The following is a 17,448-nucleotide window of genomic DNA, read 5'->3' on the forward strand; positions in this document are numbered from 1 at the left end:
TTAGTCAGAACCAAAGGCAAAGCGGATGTTGCCGCTCCTCCCCCAGCTTTGAATCGGGGCAACTGTCAAATCTGCTGTTGGATCCTACAACTGGCTCTACAGGTAAATCCCATTTATCAGTCTGTAAAACTTTCTTAAAGTGTTCCTAACCTTGCTGTATTCTACCACAGGGGTTATACTATAGAGAATTTGCAACATTATTCGCCACGTTTCTCAGTCTTCCCCCGCCATTTTGACACGCCACGGCTGAACTGCAGGATTTTCGCTCTTTCAACGCTGCATTCTTTGGTTGTTTTCTAACCCAGGCATAGGCCATATGGGGGGTGGGGGGGGGGGGGATTCAAGGAATCTTGCCATACATTATGGACGGGGGGGGGGGGGGGTGCGGTACTAAGCCAAAGTTTGGGATTCTGCCGGTGTCACGATTTCATCTTTTGCCTGTGTACATATTTCCCCCTCGATACTCAAGACTGAAATGTTTCCTGGTAAAATTAAGAAGTGAAATTATTTATGGACGAAAAGCATGTCATTTTCTTGCATGTGAAGAAAATTGGTTAAATTTAATAGATTTCACACCCAAAATCGATTTTTTCGAAAACGTGTACCGAGTGGTTACGTCCTTTGAGTAAGAAGGGAAACATTTGAGGATGAATCAAATTTCAAGTTAAATAAAAAAAAATTGGTTGGACAAATTTGGCCCCATGAATGTAGGGTACACAAGGTCGCTTATCAGTACAATCGAAGGGTGTTTTTTTGTTCAGTGTAGAGTTTATACTAGATCAACGAGGCCGAGAATCAAAATATCAACACCGTTACAAAGCGAAAGATGAAAACGTCACACCCGCGTTACCCATGCAGATGCAGAAAGAAACGCTGCATTCTTTCGTTGTTTACTAACCCAGGCATAGGCAATACATGAGTGGGGGGGGGGGGGGGGGGGTGTGGGGTTCAAGGAAAGATTTCCATTTCGTAAAAATCATACATGAGGGGGAGGGAGGGCGGTGCTATTACCTGAAAACAGCACACACACGTGCCATTGGACGTACCTTTATTGGGTGTGTGTGTGTGTACTGACGAAATGTCACCTAATGCCGTGTACGATAGCTTCTCTCCGGATTGACGTAGAAACAGCGTACAAAAAGCCTAACGTCGCTGTTATTCGTTCCGTGTTCGTCATTTTAACGTGAGTACATTGCTTTTTGGTCTCTTTATTGTTCCCTCTCACGTGCAGTCGCCATTGTTTAATACTAGCGTCAGGGCCGCTTCAAACTTACATACGGATTACGATTCCTATCCCGAGTTTCTCATGTTGGTAACCACTGGCTATTTGTCAGATGTGTCGTTCTCCCACATTTGAGCGATGCTGTAATGCGAGCCGGTCAAAATGCCCTTTAGTTGTCAAACCACGTTCTCTTTTTCCGCGGACCGGAACACACTTCGGAGATGATCATTGACTATTTCTGATTGGACAATGATGCCAACGCCCACATGACCCTAGCTACAATGTCAAGGTCGGAAAGTCGTGAATAGGCTAACTCACATCTTTGTAGTAAAAAAGTGCAGCCTCATTATTACGTCATCATAATTCAGACGTCATAACTCTTACGTCTGTTTATCATTCTGTGTATTCTCTTCATCGACGAGACAGACTGGATTTTCAGTCACGCGATAAAAATTAGGCAAATTCAAGAATAAGAGTGAATCCAGCAGATGGGTTCTGCCAGGTAATGACTGAAGATCTAAATGCTTTGGTTCAGGAGTTGTCTCATAGGTAAGGTTTTACACATGAAACACTAATTAAAAATGAAAACGGAGTATCGGAATAGAAGGTCCAAAATCCATTCAACTGTAGACCTAAATAAGACAGAAATGAACGATAAACTTCACTGCAACAGTGCAACTACACCGGTTTCAAAGCAAAACGACAGTCAGAAAACGACGGAAACTGTGATCTTACCAGCATTGAGAGAAACTGCACCTGAAGGTAGGCACCAGTCAACAACCAGAGCGCTCGTTCGCCACTGGAGTGTAGATCAAAGGAGCATCTTCCGCAACAAAAATTCTAACGCCATTCTTCCCGACATTGCGATTTCAAGTTCAAATATAAAGCAGTCGCAGAATGAAGCTGGAAGCAGCACAACTACCTCTGCCAGCTTCGGATATGAACCTCGCAGCAGTACAGGAGACAGCAGCAGCACAACTTGTTCTTCAGACTTTGACCCGTTTCTGGACTTCAAAGATTTCTTAGGACCAATACCACTACACGTATTGCCCGAGCCAGCCCCGACTAAGCCACCGACTCCGATGACAGACCGCCGCGGGTGCTCCCAATCACTGCTTATCATGTCGAACCACGAGCAGAAGCTTCCGGAAGGCTCAGCCGATTCGAAAGTAGAAGTAACATATCTTCTTGAGTTCTTCTTCTTCTTCTTCTTCTTCTTTCCTCTTTTTCTTCTTCATGTGTGTGTGTGTGTGTGTGTGTGTGTGTGTGTGTGTGTGTGTGATTGTTTCAATTATTTTATTGTCATTTTTAATTTAGGTCAAACATTAACACTATTTCTGTCTGTGAAATTTTGTAAATCGAATCTAAGATAAAACCGCAGAAATTGCGCGTACACTATACCTTACAATGCCACATGGCTGGGTAAAGTAGAGTGTCATGGAGCGTTGCAGAAAAAGACGGTTGGGTGTTCACAGACGGCCAATAGTTTCGCGGAGAAATCTTTGAGGGACTCCCGCACGTCCAGGAGCGATGGCGCGGGGAAGGCTGCAGATAGCATCAGCATGGACAGTCTCACCGGCAATGACTACCCTTTCACTTCCAGACCCAAGTATCCAACCAAGTCAACATCGTTTATGTGAGTGGCACGCACATTGACGGAACGGCAGATAGACACGAACGCACGCGCGCACATTCGCGTACGCACGCGCGCACGCACACACACGCCCCCCCCCCCCCCCCCCCCCCCCCCTACACACAGGCACGCACGCATACGCGAGCAAGCACACTTGCAGAAACACTCACCCTTGAAGCTGAACGTTTGTTGATGTTTCTGGAGGGAAAGGAAGCCTCTCCTTGAACGATAAAGGTCAATTCGACAGCAATTAAGCTGTATAGGCAATGAAGAAGAATTGAGATTGTAAGGACTCATACTTTTTTTTAGGAGGAGGTGAGAGGTGCGATTTCTCCTCGGATTTCATGATGATCCAGATGCACCCCCCCCCCTCCCTCCCCCACCAAAAAAAAAAAATGCGTTTGGGAGGTTCATGCTAGGGGGGGGGGGGGTAACCCCCCCCCCCCCCCTGGTCTGGCCCTGCACACACAGATGATGAATCTTTTCTCTCCAAAGCAAATCCGCACTTTTCAGACCCATTTTCAGCAGATGCTAGGTCCGGACCCTCAGCAAGCTCTTCACTATGTTTTGCACCCTTTCAACCAAGCAGAATTTTTTGTACTGCACCTGAAGGCGGCCCTTAAGTGAGCCCAAAGTAGACTTCGCGAAAAGTTCGCGAAGTCCATTGACGGAAAACTCGGTGCTCAAGGCCCGTGCGGCCAGCTTCGCGAAGTTTGTTTACCGAAACTGAGTGGCAGTGCTAAAGCTTCGTGCGGCCAGCTTCGCGAAGTATACTTTGCGTAGTCGACTTCGCCCAGTTAAGGACAGGCTTAAAGGTGGTCCTTAATTCAGCCCGAAGTCGACTTCGCGAAAAAGTCTTTGTATCTTTTTACCGAAAACTCAGTGCTAAAGCTTCGTGCGGCGAGCTTTGCGAAGTATACTTCGCGTAGTCGACTTCGCCCAGTTAAGGACAGGCTTAAAGGTGGTCCTTAATTCAGCCCGAAGTCGACTTCGCGAAAAAGTCTTCGCATCTTTTTACCGAAAACTCAGTGCTAAAGCTTCGTGCGGCGAGCTTCGCGAAGTATACTTCGCGTAGTCGACTTCGCCCAGTTAAGGACAGGCTTTACGAATCATTTCACGGCAGATGTTGCGTTATGGAAAATGATCCACCTTTACTCTGAGAAGCATATGATTGTACCGTATTTTAGCATAACAATAACATTGTCAGCGGGTGTTTGGTTTTAATCACTGATTTTTTACCCTCGTGGCTCACCTTTTTCAACAACAAAACATTAGCTTGTTTCGCATTTTACTTACACATTCTCGACAGACGTTTGTTTTCAACGAATGATAAGCCTTTTTTTCTGTAAAACATAAGACAGTTCTGCATTTTACACAAACATTTTAACAGATGTTCTCTTTTTGTCTGAAAAGCAAAAGATTGTACCGTCTTTTAGGAAAACAAAATAAAAACATTCTCGGCAGACTTTACCGCATTTGTGACCCTCCACCACGGAATGAGTCGCATGTCACCTTTGCATGATTTTCATATTTTTACATTTTCATAAAGAGTTTTTTAAACAGTTAAAAGCCTGTGACTAAGGTGACCCACACACTGTTACCAGACACTCCCCGGACTTAAATTAAGCCTAGCGCAGAACCGCGTAAGGTGACATGCGACTCATTTCGTGGTGGAGGGTCACAATTTTGATATAAATGCAATCTCTGCAGGTATTTTTTTCCACAAATGATTTGGATATGTTTGTTCGGGATCTTCTTCGTTCTGTTTTGATCTTTTTTTTTCTAAAACGTATAAGACTGTACCGCATTTTTTAGACTGGCAATCTCGGCAGGTGTTTGGATTCAAAAATGATGTTGATGTGTTGGGTGCGGGCTATGTTTTTCCCCAGTGGCCCCGAGAGTTCGATTGAGAGCGATGGTGGGAACAGGCCGAGGACGGCTAGCCAAATGAACATCGAGATCAACAGGAGGCTTCTCAACATAGAGAAGGAAGAGTGGAACAAGCTGCACTCCAAGATCAAGGTCTGTCTCTTAGGCAAAACAAAAAAAAGTTGGATGTTTCTGGTAACGTGCATGGCTTTTTTTTTTGGTCAGGGTAGAAAATAACTATACAGTGACGCAAAGAGGCTGGACTTACTATACAAAGAGAAAGATAACACATTACAAAACAAATGAGACAAAAGGGATGCGGGGTTATCCCCCTTGTGTCGTCTGCCGTCTGTTACTTTCGTTTTGACGCTTTTTTTTCTTCTTTTTTTTTACAAATGCAATAAAAAAAAAGTCTAGGGTCGGCGGGAAAAAAACTAGGTAGGGTCGGGTGACCAGAAACATACAACTTTTTTTTGTTGGCCTTAAAAAAAAATACGACAGCGATTGACCTAGAAAATTGACTTCGCTATTATTTAGATAATATTTTGTTTGTAATAATTTCAACATACGTTGAAACAAGTGTAAACAAATTGGAGAAACATTAAGGTTGAGTAATTGACTGGGGTATCTTACCGGTCAATTTCAATCACAGGACCTATTTTGGAAATGGTATTAGGGCCTACGTTTGTTGTGATGATGTGTTTCTATTTGAACTATTGTAACGTGTCTTTCCGATATGGCTGGAAATAAAGTAATTTCATGACGTTTTCGAAGGCTTATTAAAACTAGATCAGTTTCTCGATTCGCATGGTGATATTTTCTGGAGCATCCAAACGATTATAACCAAAAAAGGACACAATGCCGCGTATGAAACAATAGACGTTTTCTGGAAATTACTCTTGTCAAGATTTACAAGCGTTGTGGAAGAGTTGCGCCCCACTAACCTCGTACAAACAGGAAACACGTGGTCGACCAGTTAAAACAACGAGCGCAGCGAATAACTGACCGCGATGTGCATATATGCAGTGTCAGCTCTATGTGACCCCATATCTTTCGAAAATATTCACATCCGAGTTTATGATTTGTTGCGGAAATGCCAGATAGCCGAAAATGTGTTTTTCCCTGAGGTCGAGTGAGATTTGCTTGAGGTAAAGGTCACGGCAGCGTGGCAATCTGACACGCGTGCTTAACGATCGCTGCAGGCTAACACGTTTATTTGTAGCTCCGATGATCATGTGCAGATTTTCGAAAGAAAAATGCGTCATATCGATTGAACACTGCTTAACATACATACCGGAGTCAGTTTGTCGCTGCGATCGTGGTTTCATCTGGTCGACCACGTTTTTCCAATTTGTACGATGTAAGCGGGGCGCATTTCTTCAACAACCCTTGCACACTCACGCTTTCCTCCTTTGCCCCTACTAAAGCAAACGTGTGCAAGATTGTATGTTACACGCTTCCGGGTATGACAAGAACGGAATCATATTCGCAATCGCCCCTCCAAAAGCCAAAAAATGCACACATGGCTTTCATTTCTCCCGCTGTTCTTCAACACTGAGTATACTGCAAACGGCAACCAAGACGACAGTTCTGTTTCCATACGCGAATTTAGCTACCCTTGGAAAGTGGCTCGATCATGAGGACTGTGAGTCTGAAATAGAAGGACAGAGGTGTGTACAGAGAAGACAAAGAAACCGGAAAGAACAAACTATTCGCGCATGCTTCAAAAGATATAGACGTAATTCACACATACCGAGACGTCATTCATAGTTGTTCGTCACTTCCGTCAAAGAAGTAGATCTCTCCACAATCATGGCCGATGTGGTTTTAAGCCTTGTCAAAGAGTGAGTACGCAAAATGTGTTTGTTCTCTCCTCTTTTGAAGATGTAAGACATAAATGCTATTCAAACTTGGTCGTGTGACAGAGCTTTCTTCCACACTCGATTAGTTAATGTCTAACTCAGCCTGACGGCTTCGTTAGACAATCACCGTAATCTCGTGTGGAAGAAAATGTCTGTCACACGACCAAGTCTGAAGAGTATGTAATGTCAGTTATAATATCGTCTCTTAAACGACTTGTGTATGGCTGGAATCACGTGTAGTGTTCTCAATGTCTGGCTCTTGAAATGCGTGAATAGTTTCTGTATTTAAACAAACGACTCGTGTAAACCTGGGCTGTGTTGCACGAAGCCAAAGTGGGTGCCACCCAAATTGGTGGTACGCAGACGCGAGGTCTGATTAGTTGAAATGAGCTATTTTTGCGATTTCAACCAACCAGACACTGTGGTTTGTTCTCACCCAATTTGGGAGGCACCCACTTTAGCTGTGTGCGCCTCAGCCCTGGTGTGAAGAAGAAATTAAGGGGCTTATTGTCCGTCAGATCTAAATTGCCTATACTGGACATGAATTGGTTTATACGATAGAAGAAGAAAAAAGAAAAAAAAAGGTGGGTACGGGGGCTGGTCAAAAGCGGGAGGATGACGGGAGTGGGGGTGATAGGATATTTAAGAGGATCTGTTAGGATTGAACGCGATAATGGTGTACACGATAATGGTGGTTAAATACTGAAACAATGCACGCATTTTCACTGCCACCCATTGATAACACTACATGTGATACCAGCTATACACGAGTCGTTTACATGTAGTGTTCTCAAGGTCAGGCTGTTGGAATGCGTGCAGTGTTTGAGTATTAAACAAACGACTCGGGTACACCTGGTATCATATGAAGTGTTCTCAATGTCTGGCTGTTGACACTATGTGCAGGCTGGAGTAGAGGGTAGGAATTCTCTGTCAGATATTAGCGAAACGGGACAAGCAAAAAGCGTCGTTCCTAATCAAGCCAGACTCCCGGCCGACAAGAGACTCCCCAAGATATCAACGACCCATCGCGATAAGGACGCGAAAGGTAAACTCAACAATCACGTTGTGCGTGTGATGATGCGCATCATGCACATGAGGCAGAAGCAGGCTTCGCGCCTCAAGTGGAAGTGGGCAGGGCGTATGATCATCCACATCGTCCGCACTCTCAGTATGCTGTCCTGCAGGTATGTCACCTTTTATGTTACTTTCATTTTCTCTTCCTTTTTACTTCCCGTCTTCGTCTTTTGGGGTTTGATTGATTGAATTTTTTTTCTGACTGATTGATTGATTGACGGATGGATGGATGGATGGATGGATGGATGGATGGATGGATGTTGTTTTGTGGCAATGCCAGCTTTTGTTTGTGAGTGCACACGCGCATATCTGGATCTTCTTTGCCCCTCTCCTCCTCCGTCTTCTCCTATCAGCAGTGATTGAACAAGCATCCGCACAACTGTTTTTGTTCTTTTTCACTGTGTTTTTATCTTAAATGTGTTGTTATGTGGGTGCTAACTATTTGCCACTCACGTGACATGATGCAGAACTTACGACCAGGAGATGAAGCTGAAGACGTTCGTGGACATTGGTGACCACGCCAGGATGCCATTGGACACAAAGGGCGGCGACCCTGACGTGAGTACAGCTGGCCTGCTCCCTGTATGATCCTTGTCAATGAGGAGCGACTATTTCAATTTCCTAGTGTACAGTACGGAGGTCCCGTAGCTAATACAGAAATGCGCAAAACGTCAACTTTCCTAGGTCCTGCTATTGTTCGACCATAAGCTAACTGCTGCACATGAGTACTTGCCCATTACTTGCAGATCCCAGTCGTGCGAGAAATAAATACGTACAAAAACGTCGTGTACGTTTCTGTCCGGGTGTAGTCTTTGTGAATGTATTAAATGAAAAGATATGGACAAGCCTTTCCTGGTCACATGCATTATGGTGTAAATAATACGAACATCAGTGCTGTTGTTACAGTCATGTCTGTGCAGGAAGAAGTCTTGTGAGTCATCACCATTGTTGAAAGTAAATGTCCGGGTAAAGTATTGTGAAAGCTTCTTTCGGGAATATCGGGGTTTCATTTTGTGGCATCTCCAACACAAAAGTATCCATAAAACAACCTCAATACTTTACAATTGTATGCACAACGTAGTGCGCCTGCGTCTAGCAAAAAAGCTAATAAAATAAAACAAAACTTGAAAGTAAAGATGTTTACCGTCGTGTATGTTGCGTTAATCCTCGTGAAATGGTGACATCTAATGCCAGAACTTTTGACATGGTTTTCGTTACCGGGAGCATAGTGGGGGGGGGGGGGGGGGGGCTAACAAGGACCACTTCCTAATATTGACCACCTCCTGTTCTGACAAACTAACGGTGCTATAGCGCTCAAAACAATTTCATTCGTTGTATTTACCCTCTCTGAATAACTTGCACCTGTCAAATCAGTTGCAGAAATACAAATCTCAAAACCGTTAGTCTTTTTCTCTTTTGTATTGTAAAGGGGGCAGTGTTGAACCACTTACGCAAATAGTCTAATATACGTCTTGCAATACTGATAAGGCCATAATGTCTGTTACTGTTCTTGGAACTAGTGGTAGATAAACTCGCACACAGGGCAAGAACTAAGAACAAACATGTCCAAAAGCAGGAAAATAAAATACAAATTCAATTGTTAAAGCAGGCATGCTACTTTTTCGGGAATTGCCTGAAATCCGGGAAAGCCGTTTTCAAAATCCGGGAAAGTCAAATTTTGCCCGGTGAAGTTGAAAATTTTCCGCAAAAACGATCCGTGTGAATATCGCGCAACGCGACCGGGCGCCGGTCTCAATGAAGCCAGCGCACGCGCGTTGCCCGTCATTGGTCTTGCCGTTCTGAATCTAGAACGTTCCCAATCTAGTTCTGCGGATGTAGGCCGTCGTTTTTGGTGAAATATTTCGCCCAGATATTGTGGAGAGAAATTCGCCGGGACCATTTGATTGGGTAGGCCTACATCACGAAGCGTCCCGGTACCGAAGCGTCCCGGTACCGAAGCGTCCCGGTGCCGAAGCGTCCCGGTACCGAAGCGTCCCACTATAACGCGTCACAGGGGTACCGGGACGCTTTGGTACCGGGACGCTTCGGGACGCTCCCGCGCAGTAGGGCACGAAGCGTCCCAGTACCGAAGCGTCCCGGTGCCGAAGCGTCCCGGTACCAGTCACCACGCACATCCTCGGCTCGCATGCCAATATATTATATAGCAAAGGGAATGCCTGTAATTCACACAGAGCAATCACTTGGCCTTAAAGCCATATGTACTCGATGACTATACACGCTAATTGCTTTACCAACAGCTGGAGACAGACTAAATTAAGTTCCCTGCAAAATATTGTGGTCTAGGACCCCTTAAATGTTGAGATATTTGAATTTTCATTTTGATCTGGATCGTCCTATTTATAGATTTGGCAACACATGTAACGTTGATGCAAGGGAGAGAACACCGCGGCTTTGTTGACATCCTCACTTTTTCAGAGGCTAGAACAAGCTGTAATGCATGTATTATGGTCCGCGCATGGTGACGTATCGTCATTATATGGTCTTATGGTGCGTTTGACATCGATTGTGGGCAAACTACACTTTGTAAACACGGGAGTGCGTTAGTATGCCTTTAAACGTGCACAAGACAAAAACTTTCATACTGGGGGAGCGAGCCAGTCTGAAGAGTACTCGGGTCCAGCGCGAGCGTTCTTTATTACCCAAATGAACCCAAACAAACCCAAATTAACCCAAATGATACAATTTAAAAGTCGGAGGCAGAACTGAAAAGACTTTTTCCGACGCTCACGCTTAGTGAAGCCAGAAAGCGTGTGTGATAACAGACATATCCCTCTTGTGAACGGAAGCCTACGGACTTTTCCCCCGAACTTGTCCACACGGGTACAGTATTTCCAAATTGGTGTGTTGTGAGTACAGATCTGAAGTAAAGTTGGGGAAAAGTTGGACAAAAAGTGATTTTTTTTTTACCGAAAGCAAATCAAGGTCTGTGCAAAATTAAAAAAAATCAGTGAAGTCAAGGTCAAATCAAGGTCAAGATTAAATTTAAAAAAAATAAATATGGTTAGTCAAGTCAAGGTCAAATCAAGGTCACTCAAGGTTTAAAAAAAAAAAGTCTAAGTCCTGTGACGCGTTATAGTGGGACGCTTCGGTACCGGGACGCTTTGGTACCGGGACGCTTCGGTACCGGGACGCTTTGGTACCGGGACGCTTCGGTACCGGGACGCTTTGGTACCGGGACGCTTCGGGGTGTCCCCATTTGATTCCAGCGTGAAGAACAAATGGAGTTGGGCTTGGCTTGAAAACACCTTCCCGCCGGAAAAAAAAGAAGGCTGACACGAAGAAGAACGAATCCGGCAAAAGCGGCAAAAAGAAGAAGGACTGGACACAATTTGGGAGGCTAAAATAAGATTTTTAACAAGATCACAACACTATCACAGCCCTGAAAATGATGCCCAGAATGCACCAGATTACACAGATTTTAACCGTTTTTTGAAACATTTTCCGGGGGGGGGGGGGGGGCATGCCCCCGGACACCCCTAGTTGGCCAGCCTGCTAAGCAGGCTCGGGCATGTGGCTTTGCCACTGCGCGCTTCTTTCAGGTAAAACCATTTTTGGCCTGCAGCATGCCTGTAAAGTCCGCCACATCGGGGAATTTGGACCACATGTGGGTGTAAGTTGGACCAATAATGTACACCAAGTAACAAACAAATCACAACACAATCATCACAGATACAATGAAAGCATTGCTCCGACTAACGTAGAAATAGAAAAACAATCAGTTTTATAGCATTGGCACCTTTTTCAGAGAGGAAGCATTAATCGTCCAAATGTTGTTTGTTTATTTTTGGCTTACGTTTTATAAACAAAAAGAAAATGATGTTGTGTAGCTGATTGCCTTGCATCTCACTCACCAGAAGTAGATATCCCAACTTAACTGTTTCAGCACTATCAATGTCATGATCACATGCTGTATTTGTAATACACTGGTCCAACTGACACTCACGATGTTAAAATGCATTGGATTTATTGGACCGGAGGTTCAATTTTCGCTGCAAGCAGAGGTTCAATTTAGGCGTTTCACACTTGCATACAAACAAACATGTTTTGAGCACACGGCTCTGTGTAAGTGGTGTCAATGTGACGTGTAGTGATGCTGTACCACTGCAGCTAGCGATTATTTTTGCAATTTTGGGTTCGTGACTTCTAGAAAAATGAAATTGTAATGGAAAAATGGAAAACCTTAGAGTTAGACGCTGCTATTTTTTTGAAGCCATGTTTTTTCCAGCAAATGTCAGCCAGTCGAAGTGCCCATGTGTTCAATAACCAGTCGGAGCGTTCAATGAACGTGTTTTTGAGAACTGGCGGTAGTTCAATTATTCGCCCGGTCCAAGTTACCCCCCTTTCCCTAAACCTTTTGCAGCGTTCAATCTAAATGTGACGCTTAAAACAGTTATCACACAAAAAATTGCTATATATTACAGCTAAGACTGTATTTGTTACATTTTAGCAGTGTTGACCCCGAGGTTCTACTGCAAAGAAAAGAGAATAGCAAAATCTCAACGTATGTGTGTGTCCCGTAATATGGACCCCCTTCAACAAATAGAAGAAAATAAAAGCTGAAGACTGGTTTCATTAATTAATTCATAAAGAAGGTCGCTGAAAATAACCTCGAGCTTTCAAAAGAATATCACAAATAGTCTTGTTGTCGTGGAAGTTCTAAAAACTTCATTTATTTTCACTCTGTTTTTACATTTAGTCAAGTTTTGACTAAATGTTTTAACATAGAGGGGGAATCGAGACGAGGGTCGTGGTGTGTGTGTGTGTGTATGTGTGTGTGTGTCTGTCTGTATGTGTGTGTGTGTGTGTGTGTGTGTGTGTGTGTGTGTAGAGCGATTCAGAGTAAACTACTGGACCGATCTTTATGAAATTTTACATGAGAGTTCCTGGGTATGATATCCCCAGATTTTGTTTTCATTTTTTCCATAAATGTCTTTGATGACGTCATATCCGGCTTTTTGTAAAAGTTGAGGCGACACTGTCACACCCTCATTTTTCTATCAAATTGATTGAATTTTTTGTAAAGCAATCTTCGACGAAGGCCGGACTTTGGTATTGCATTTCAGCTTGGTGGATTAAAAATCAATTAATGACTTTGGTCATTAAAAATCTGAAAATTGTAATTAAATTTATTTTTGTATAAAACGATCCAAATTTACGATAATCTTATTCTTCATCATTTTCTGATTCTAAAAACATATAGATATGCTATATTCGGATTAAAAACAAGATTTGAAAATTAAAAATATAATAAATTATGATCAAAATTAAATTTCCGAAATCGATTTGAAAACAATTTCATCTTATTCCTTGTCGGTTCCTGATTCCAAAAACATATAGATATGATATGTTTGGATTAAAAACACGCTCAAGAAGTTAAAACGAAGAGAGGAACAGAAAAGCGTGCTATGCAGCACAGCGAAACCACTACCGCGCTAAACAAGCTCGTCAGTTTCACTGCGTTTTGCACGGGCGGCGGACTACGGTCATTGTGAAAAAATGCAGTGCGTTCAGTTTCATTCTGTGAGTTCCACAGCTTGACTAAATGTAGTAATTTCGCCTTACGCGACTTGTTGATCAGTTTCTTTAGTTTCCTGTTGTGCTTCACATGATATTCTCATCAAACCGAAACAGATGAATCTAAAGCATATTTGAATTAGTCTGACTTGCACAATAAGTTGTATCATGTTATTTTGAAGTATAGGGGGCTTTTTACAGTGATTCGTGAAGGCCTCTTCACTGGTCTATATTAGGCACCCAGGCTCCTAATATGGACCAGTTGTACATTTGTCTGTATTTAATTTTTGCTGCATGTCTATCAAAGGTTATTCACTCTAATTAGGCCTTACGGTTATAGTTAAAGAGAGAAGGACTACCAAACACAAATGAAACTTATTCGCAAGAAAAGAAGCTAGTTATCAGCAAGAAAGAATACCAGACTACCTTCCTCTACTACAAACAAAATAGAAGCATGATGATCGGGTGAGTTTTGGCTTGGTTGTGAAGTGAATTGCAAGCGCCCGTCATGAATGTTACCGTCATGTACGTTGAGGTCATTTATGTAATCGTCATGTACGATGGTCATGTCACTTTATTTGTCTATACTTGAACACGAGTATATGGGTTTTTTTCTAAATCACGATGGGCATCCATTATCCAGCGTTGGTGAACGATAGAACTACACAAAAACACAATTATTGAAAAAAAAGGCAACTTTTCAAAACCTTCTGGTCGCTTCTTATTGACATCGGGTGTGTAATTTCTTAGGCAAAACAAAAATGCTGGTTAAGGGTAACCCGACCGACCCTATTTGTCCCGCCGACCCTAACACTTTTTTTTCTGAAAAAAATACCCCCCCCCCCCCCCCCCCCCAAAAAAAAAAAAAAAAACCAACATTTGTTGGCACATTTTGCGAACCATACCGAGACTAAGGGAAGCAACCTCTTTTGAACTAGGCATCACACGACAAAATGGTGTTTGTCACTTTGTGATGTTTAAAAAAAATATTATTAGGAGGTGAATTAAATTATTAAATACAAATAAAAATAAACCTACCTACCGATCCTACTTTTTTTGGTCACGTTACCCTAAACAAACATATTTTTGTGTGTGTCCTTTCTGCCCTTATCACAAGTTGAAGCTCATGTGCGTGTCTACCTGATGTTATGCCTTTGTTGCTTTTCTTTCCTCGTCGTGATGAGTTGGACTGTATAAGGGTGGGCAAGAACTTGTGAATAGTCTGCGGGGCGTTCTGTTTTGAGGGGAGGGGAGGGGGTGTACGTGTTGAAGTTACACCTGTTAAACGCGCCACCTATAGACTCGTACACAAGCAAGGACGACTTCAGCAACTGTAGTAGTGTTTATTACCATCGTCATCGTTTTCATCGTCATTTTTGTGGCTGAATGCAGATATCGTCATCACAATCATCATCATTGCCACGGGTAGATATCATCATCATCATCATCATCATCATCATCATCATCATCAGCAGCAGCAGCAGCAGCAGCAGCAGCAGCAGCAGCAGCATCATCATCATCACCACTATCACTACCTCATTCTACCGTCACTGCTTCTAAATGTACACGCAACACCCAACGTCTAACCTCTCACAACACACTATTACTACGGTCTCTCCTCCAGGAACAGACGAAAAACACACAGGTCATCCTCACACCGGAGGGGCGACGTGTCCTGACGACTTGTGCCACGCTTCGGAACAACGATGATGTGCGGCGTGCCATGGTTGACCTGCAGTGCCTGCCAGCCTTCTGCGTCTTCCCCCTGCACACGCAGTACATGATGGCCAAGACAGGCACATTTCAGGAGTACTCGCATCGTAGGGTCATCCTCAAGCCGGGATTAATTCCCAGCATGTACTACTTCATCCTCGCCGGGCAAGGTATGGACCCCTCTGTGGTAACTGTGGATTGCACCTTATCGCTTTAAGGGCAACTACTCTTGCATGACTGCTGCATGGAAGGGAACGCACTCTGCTGGAATACAACTGGCTGAACGCATCACTGTGTTCCACGTGTCTTCTTTCTAGATCTAAACCGTCCTTTACTTCACCCTCTGTCTCTCACTTTCACCTCCCAGTATTCCGTCAGGAATGACATCATACGATATGATGTGAGAGACAATCAGAAAGCGATTGGTGTTTGTGGGGGTTGCAGTGCATTTTTAAACATGGCTCGCCTTTTGGGAAAATCTAGAGGATTTAAGTGTGTTTATATTGTCTGAACATATAGGTTGTAATACATAACACTTCTACTTAATCCTCGCAGCGCAAGGTATGGAACCCTATGTATGTCCGTCAAAGGATCCGCGTTGCCTAGGTACTGGCAATCGCTCGCTTCAAGTTAACAATATGGACGGCTCCGACTTTATTTGAGTCGAAATATAATTTTACGTGATTTTCCCTCTGTTTCATGTTGATTCTAAGTATGTCGTTCTCCGGGCCAAAAAAACACTGAGCATGGTTCATCGTGTGAGAATGAGCTTGTGAGAACATTCAAACTGTTATCTTAATTGTTTATTATTGTTAATTTATTGTTAATAGTCATTAAGTATACAAGCTAGAATACACCCCTAACAAATCCCATGATTATTTTCATTCGATTCAGAGAAAGGTTAAATGATTACCCTTCAGACAAATATCTTAATAAATAATAGAGTATTTACAACAGGAACGCCAAACGATACTCACGGGTAAATTTTAACCTTCGCCCGTCCGGGTTTTCGACTACACACGGAAGTCATCGTGGGGCCGTGCGGACCCATGCTTCTCATTTCCTTCTTTGAAAAACATGGGTCCGCACGGCCCCACGATTTTTGTAGTTTAAATATGACCTTTGTTTTTAATTACTTCTCGCTGAAATTTTAGGACATAAGAGCTTTTTATGTGCCTGAGACATTCTTAAAAGCTCATTAAAAAATTCCAACTAGTTAAAGAGATATTTGCAATTAAACACCCTTCTGGGTCCACACGGACCCACGACCACCGGCAAAGGTTAATAAGAGCTCATTGACTGTCACATTCTGTACCAATCTTGGTCATTTCTGCCCAGGCCGAACGTTTTCCTATGTAATGTATTGCAAGTGAAAACGAGCACGCGCATGTTTTGACAGCTGAAAGCAAATACTGAAATACGTGTTGCTATTTGCAGCGAACCAACATTTTTGTGTCAATTGGGCGATTTAACATAAAAGAAGTTGTGCTTTGAGTTTGTCTGTTAGCATACTGTTCTTCTCGCGTACACGTTTATGTTCTTGCCGCCACAGAGCTGTCCGAGCTTTTAACATGGGAATATAGCACTGTTTTTCTTGGAAGCATATAACAAATCTATAACCTGGCTGCTTCCTGTTGGAAATGTTTTGCGGAAATAATTTAGCAGATTAATTTGCACTGCAGGTGTTTACTTGCAAAATAGATTAAACAACAAAATATCCACTCTGCGCGGGAAAGGCCAGCCTTCATTTTGTTTTTGGCATATGTTTAAGTTGAAAGAAGCTCTGATCTCGTGTAAATACCTGAAACAGGTCTGAGGTAGTCAAGATGATCGCTTACGCAAGACAAAATGTATCTTTAACTAAATGTTTCACTATTGCAGCTGTGGTTTCGGGGATTTGTCCGGAGACGAATGTACGAAACTTGCAGTGCATTCTGAACCAGGGCGAGAGCTTCGGAGGAGAGGCAATCCTGAAGAATAAGCCCATGGAGTTCTCCGTCATTTCCAGGAAAGACATGCAACTCTTGTGTGTGCCTGCTGAAACCTACAGCAGTCTCATCCCGGACGAGGGAATTGAAGAGGTGGGTGCAGAGAGAGAGAGAGAGAGAGAGAGAGAGAGAGAGAGAGAGAGAGAGAGAGAGAGAGAGAGAGAGAGAGAGAGAGAGAGAGAGAGAGAGAGAGAGAAAGAGAGAGAGAGAGAGAGTACAAATGCGAAATGTTATTTGCGATTCAGGCTGACCTCTACACAAACGGAGATAGAGGGGGCTGAAGGAGCATACGGTGAAAAAGTATATTGTAGCAAAACAACAAGTATAAAATGAAGGATTTGATTAACGCCAGAGCATGACAGTCGCCCAGTACCCCATGCAGACACTGTACGCTAACGGTAATCATGCCTTCACCGCAGGCTACAGCGAACCAGTGAGTACGCGAAGGCAGCTCACTTCGATGATAACATTTAGGAACAGTTTAGTGTTCTATTCTATAACCTGGACAAGGAAATACATGCCATGATCTGAAAAGCCAGCCAAGCCCTTGGC

The 17,448-nt window shown here is 43.3% G+C and overlaps 1 protein-coding gene across 2 annotated transcripts in view; it reads left to right on the forward strand.

Moving 5' to 3' along the window:
• Positions 1-1,598: 1,598 nt before the first annotated feature.
• LOC138961689 (uncharacterized) overlaps positions 1,599-17,448 on the forward strand; it is a 44,801-nt gene continuing 28,951 nt past the window's right edge. Inside the window, exons 1-7 of one of the 2 annotated variants that reach the window (XM_070333358.1) lie at positions 1,599-2,397; positions 2,698-2,858; positions 4,745-4,877; positions 7,490-7,770; positions 8,128-8,218; positions 14,820-15,078; positions 16,790-16,989. In XM_070333358.1, the coding sequence (XP_070189459.1) occupies positions 1,804-2,397; positions 2,698-2,858; positions 4,745-4,877; positions 7,490-7,770; positions 8,128-8,218; positions 14,820-15,078; positions 16,790-16,989 (1,719 nt within the window). In that variant the 5' untranslated portion in view covers positions 1,599-1,803. The remainder of the gene's footprint in view (positions 2,398-2,697; positions 2,859-4,744; positions 4,878-7,489; positions 7,771-8,127; positions 8,219-14,819; positions 15,079-16,789; positions 16,990-17,448) is intronic. The other variant, XM_070333359.1, reaches the window with a different exon arrangement.

Source organism: Littorina saxatilis, linkage group LG3 (genome assembly GCF_037325665.1).
Source record: "Littorina saxatilis isolate snail1 linkage group LG3, US_GU_Lsax_2.0, whole genome shotgun sequence".
NCBI lineage: Eukaryota > Metazoa > Mollusca > Gastropoda > Littorinimorpha > Littorinidae > Littorina > Littorina saxatilis.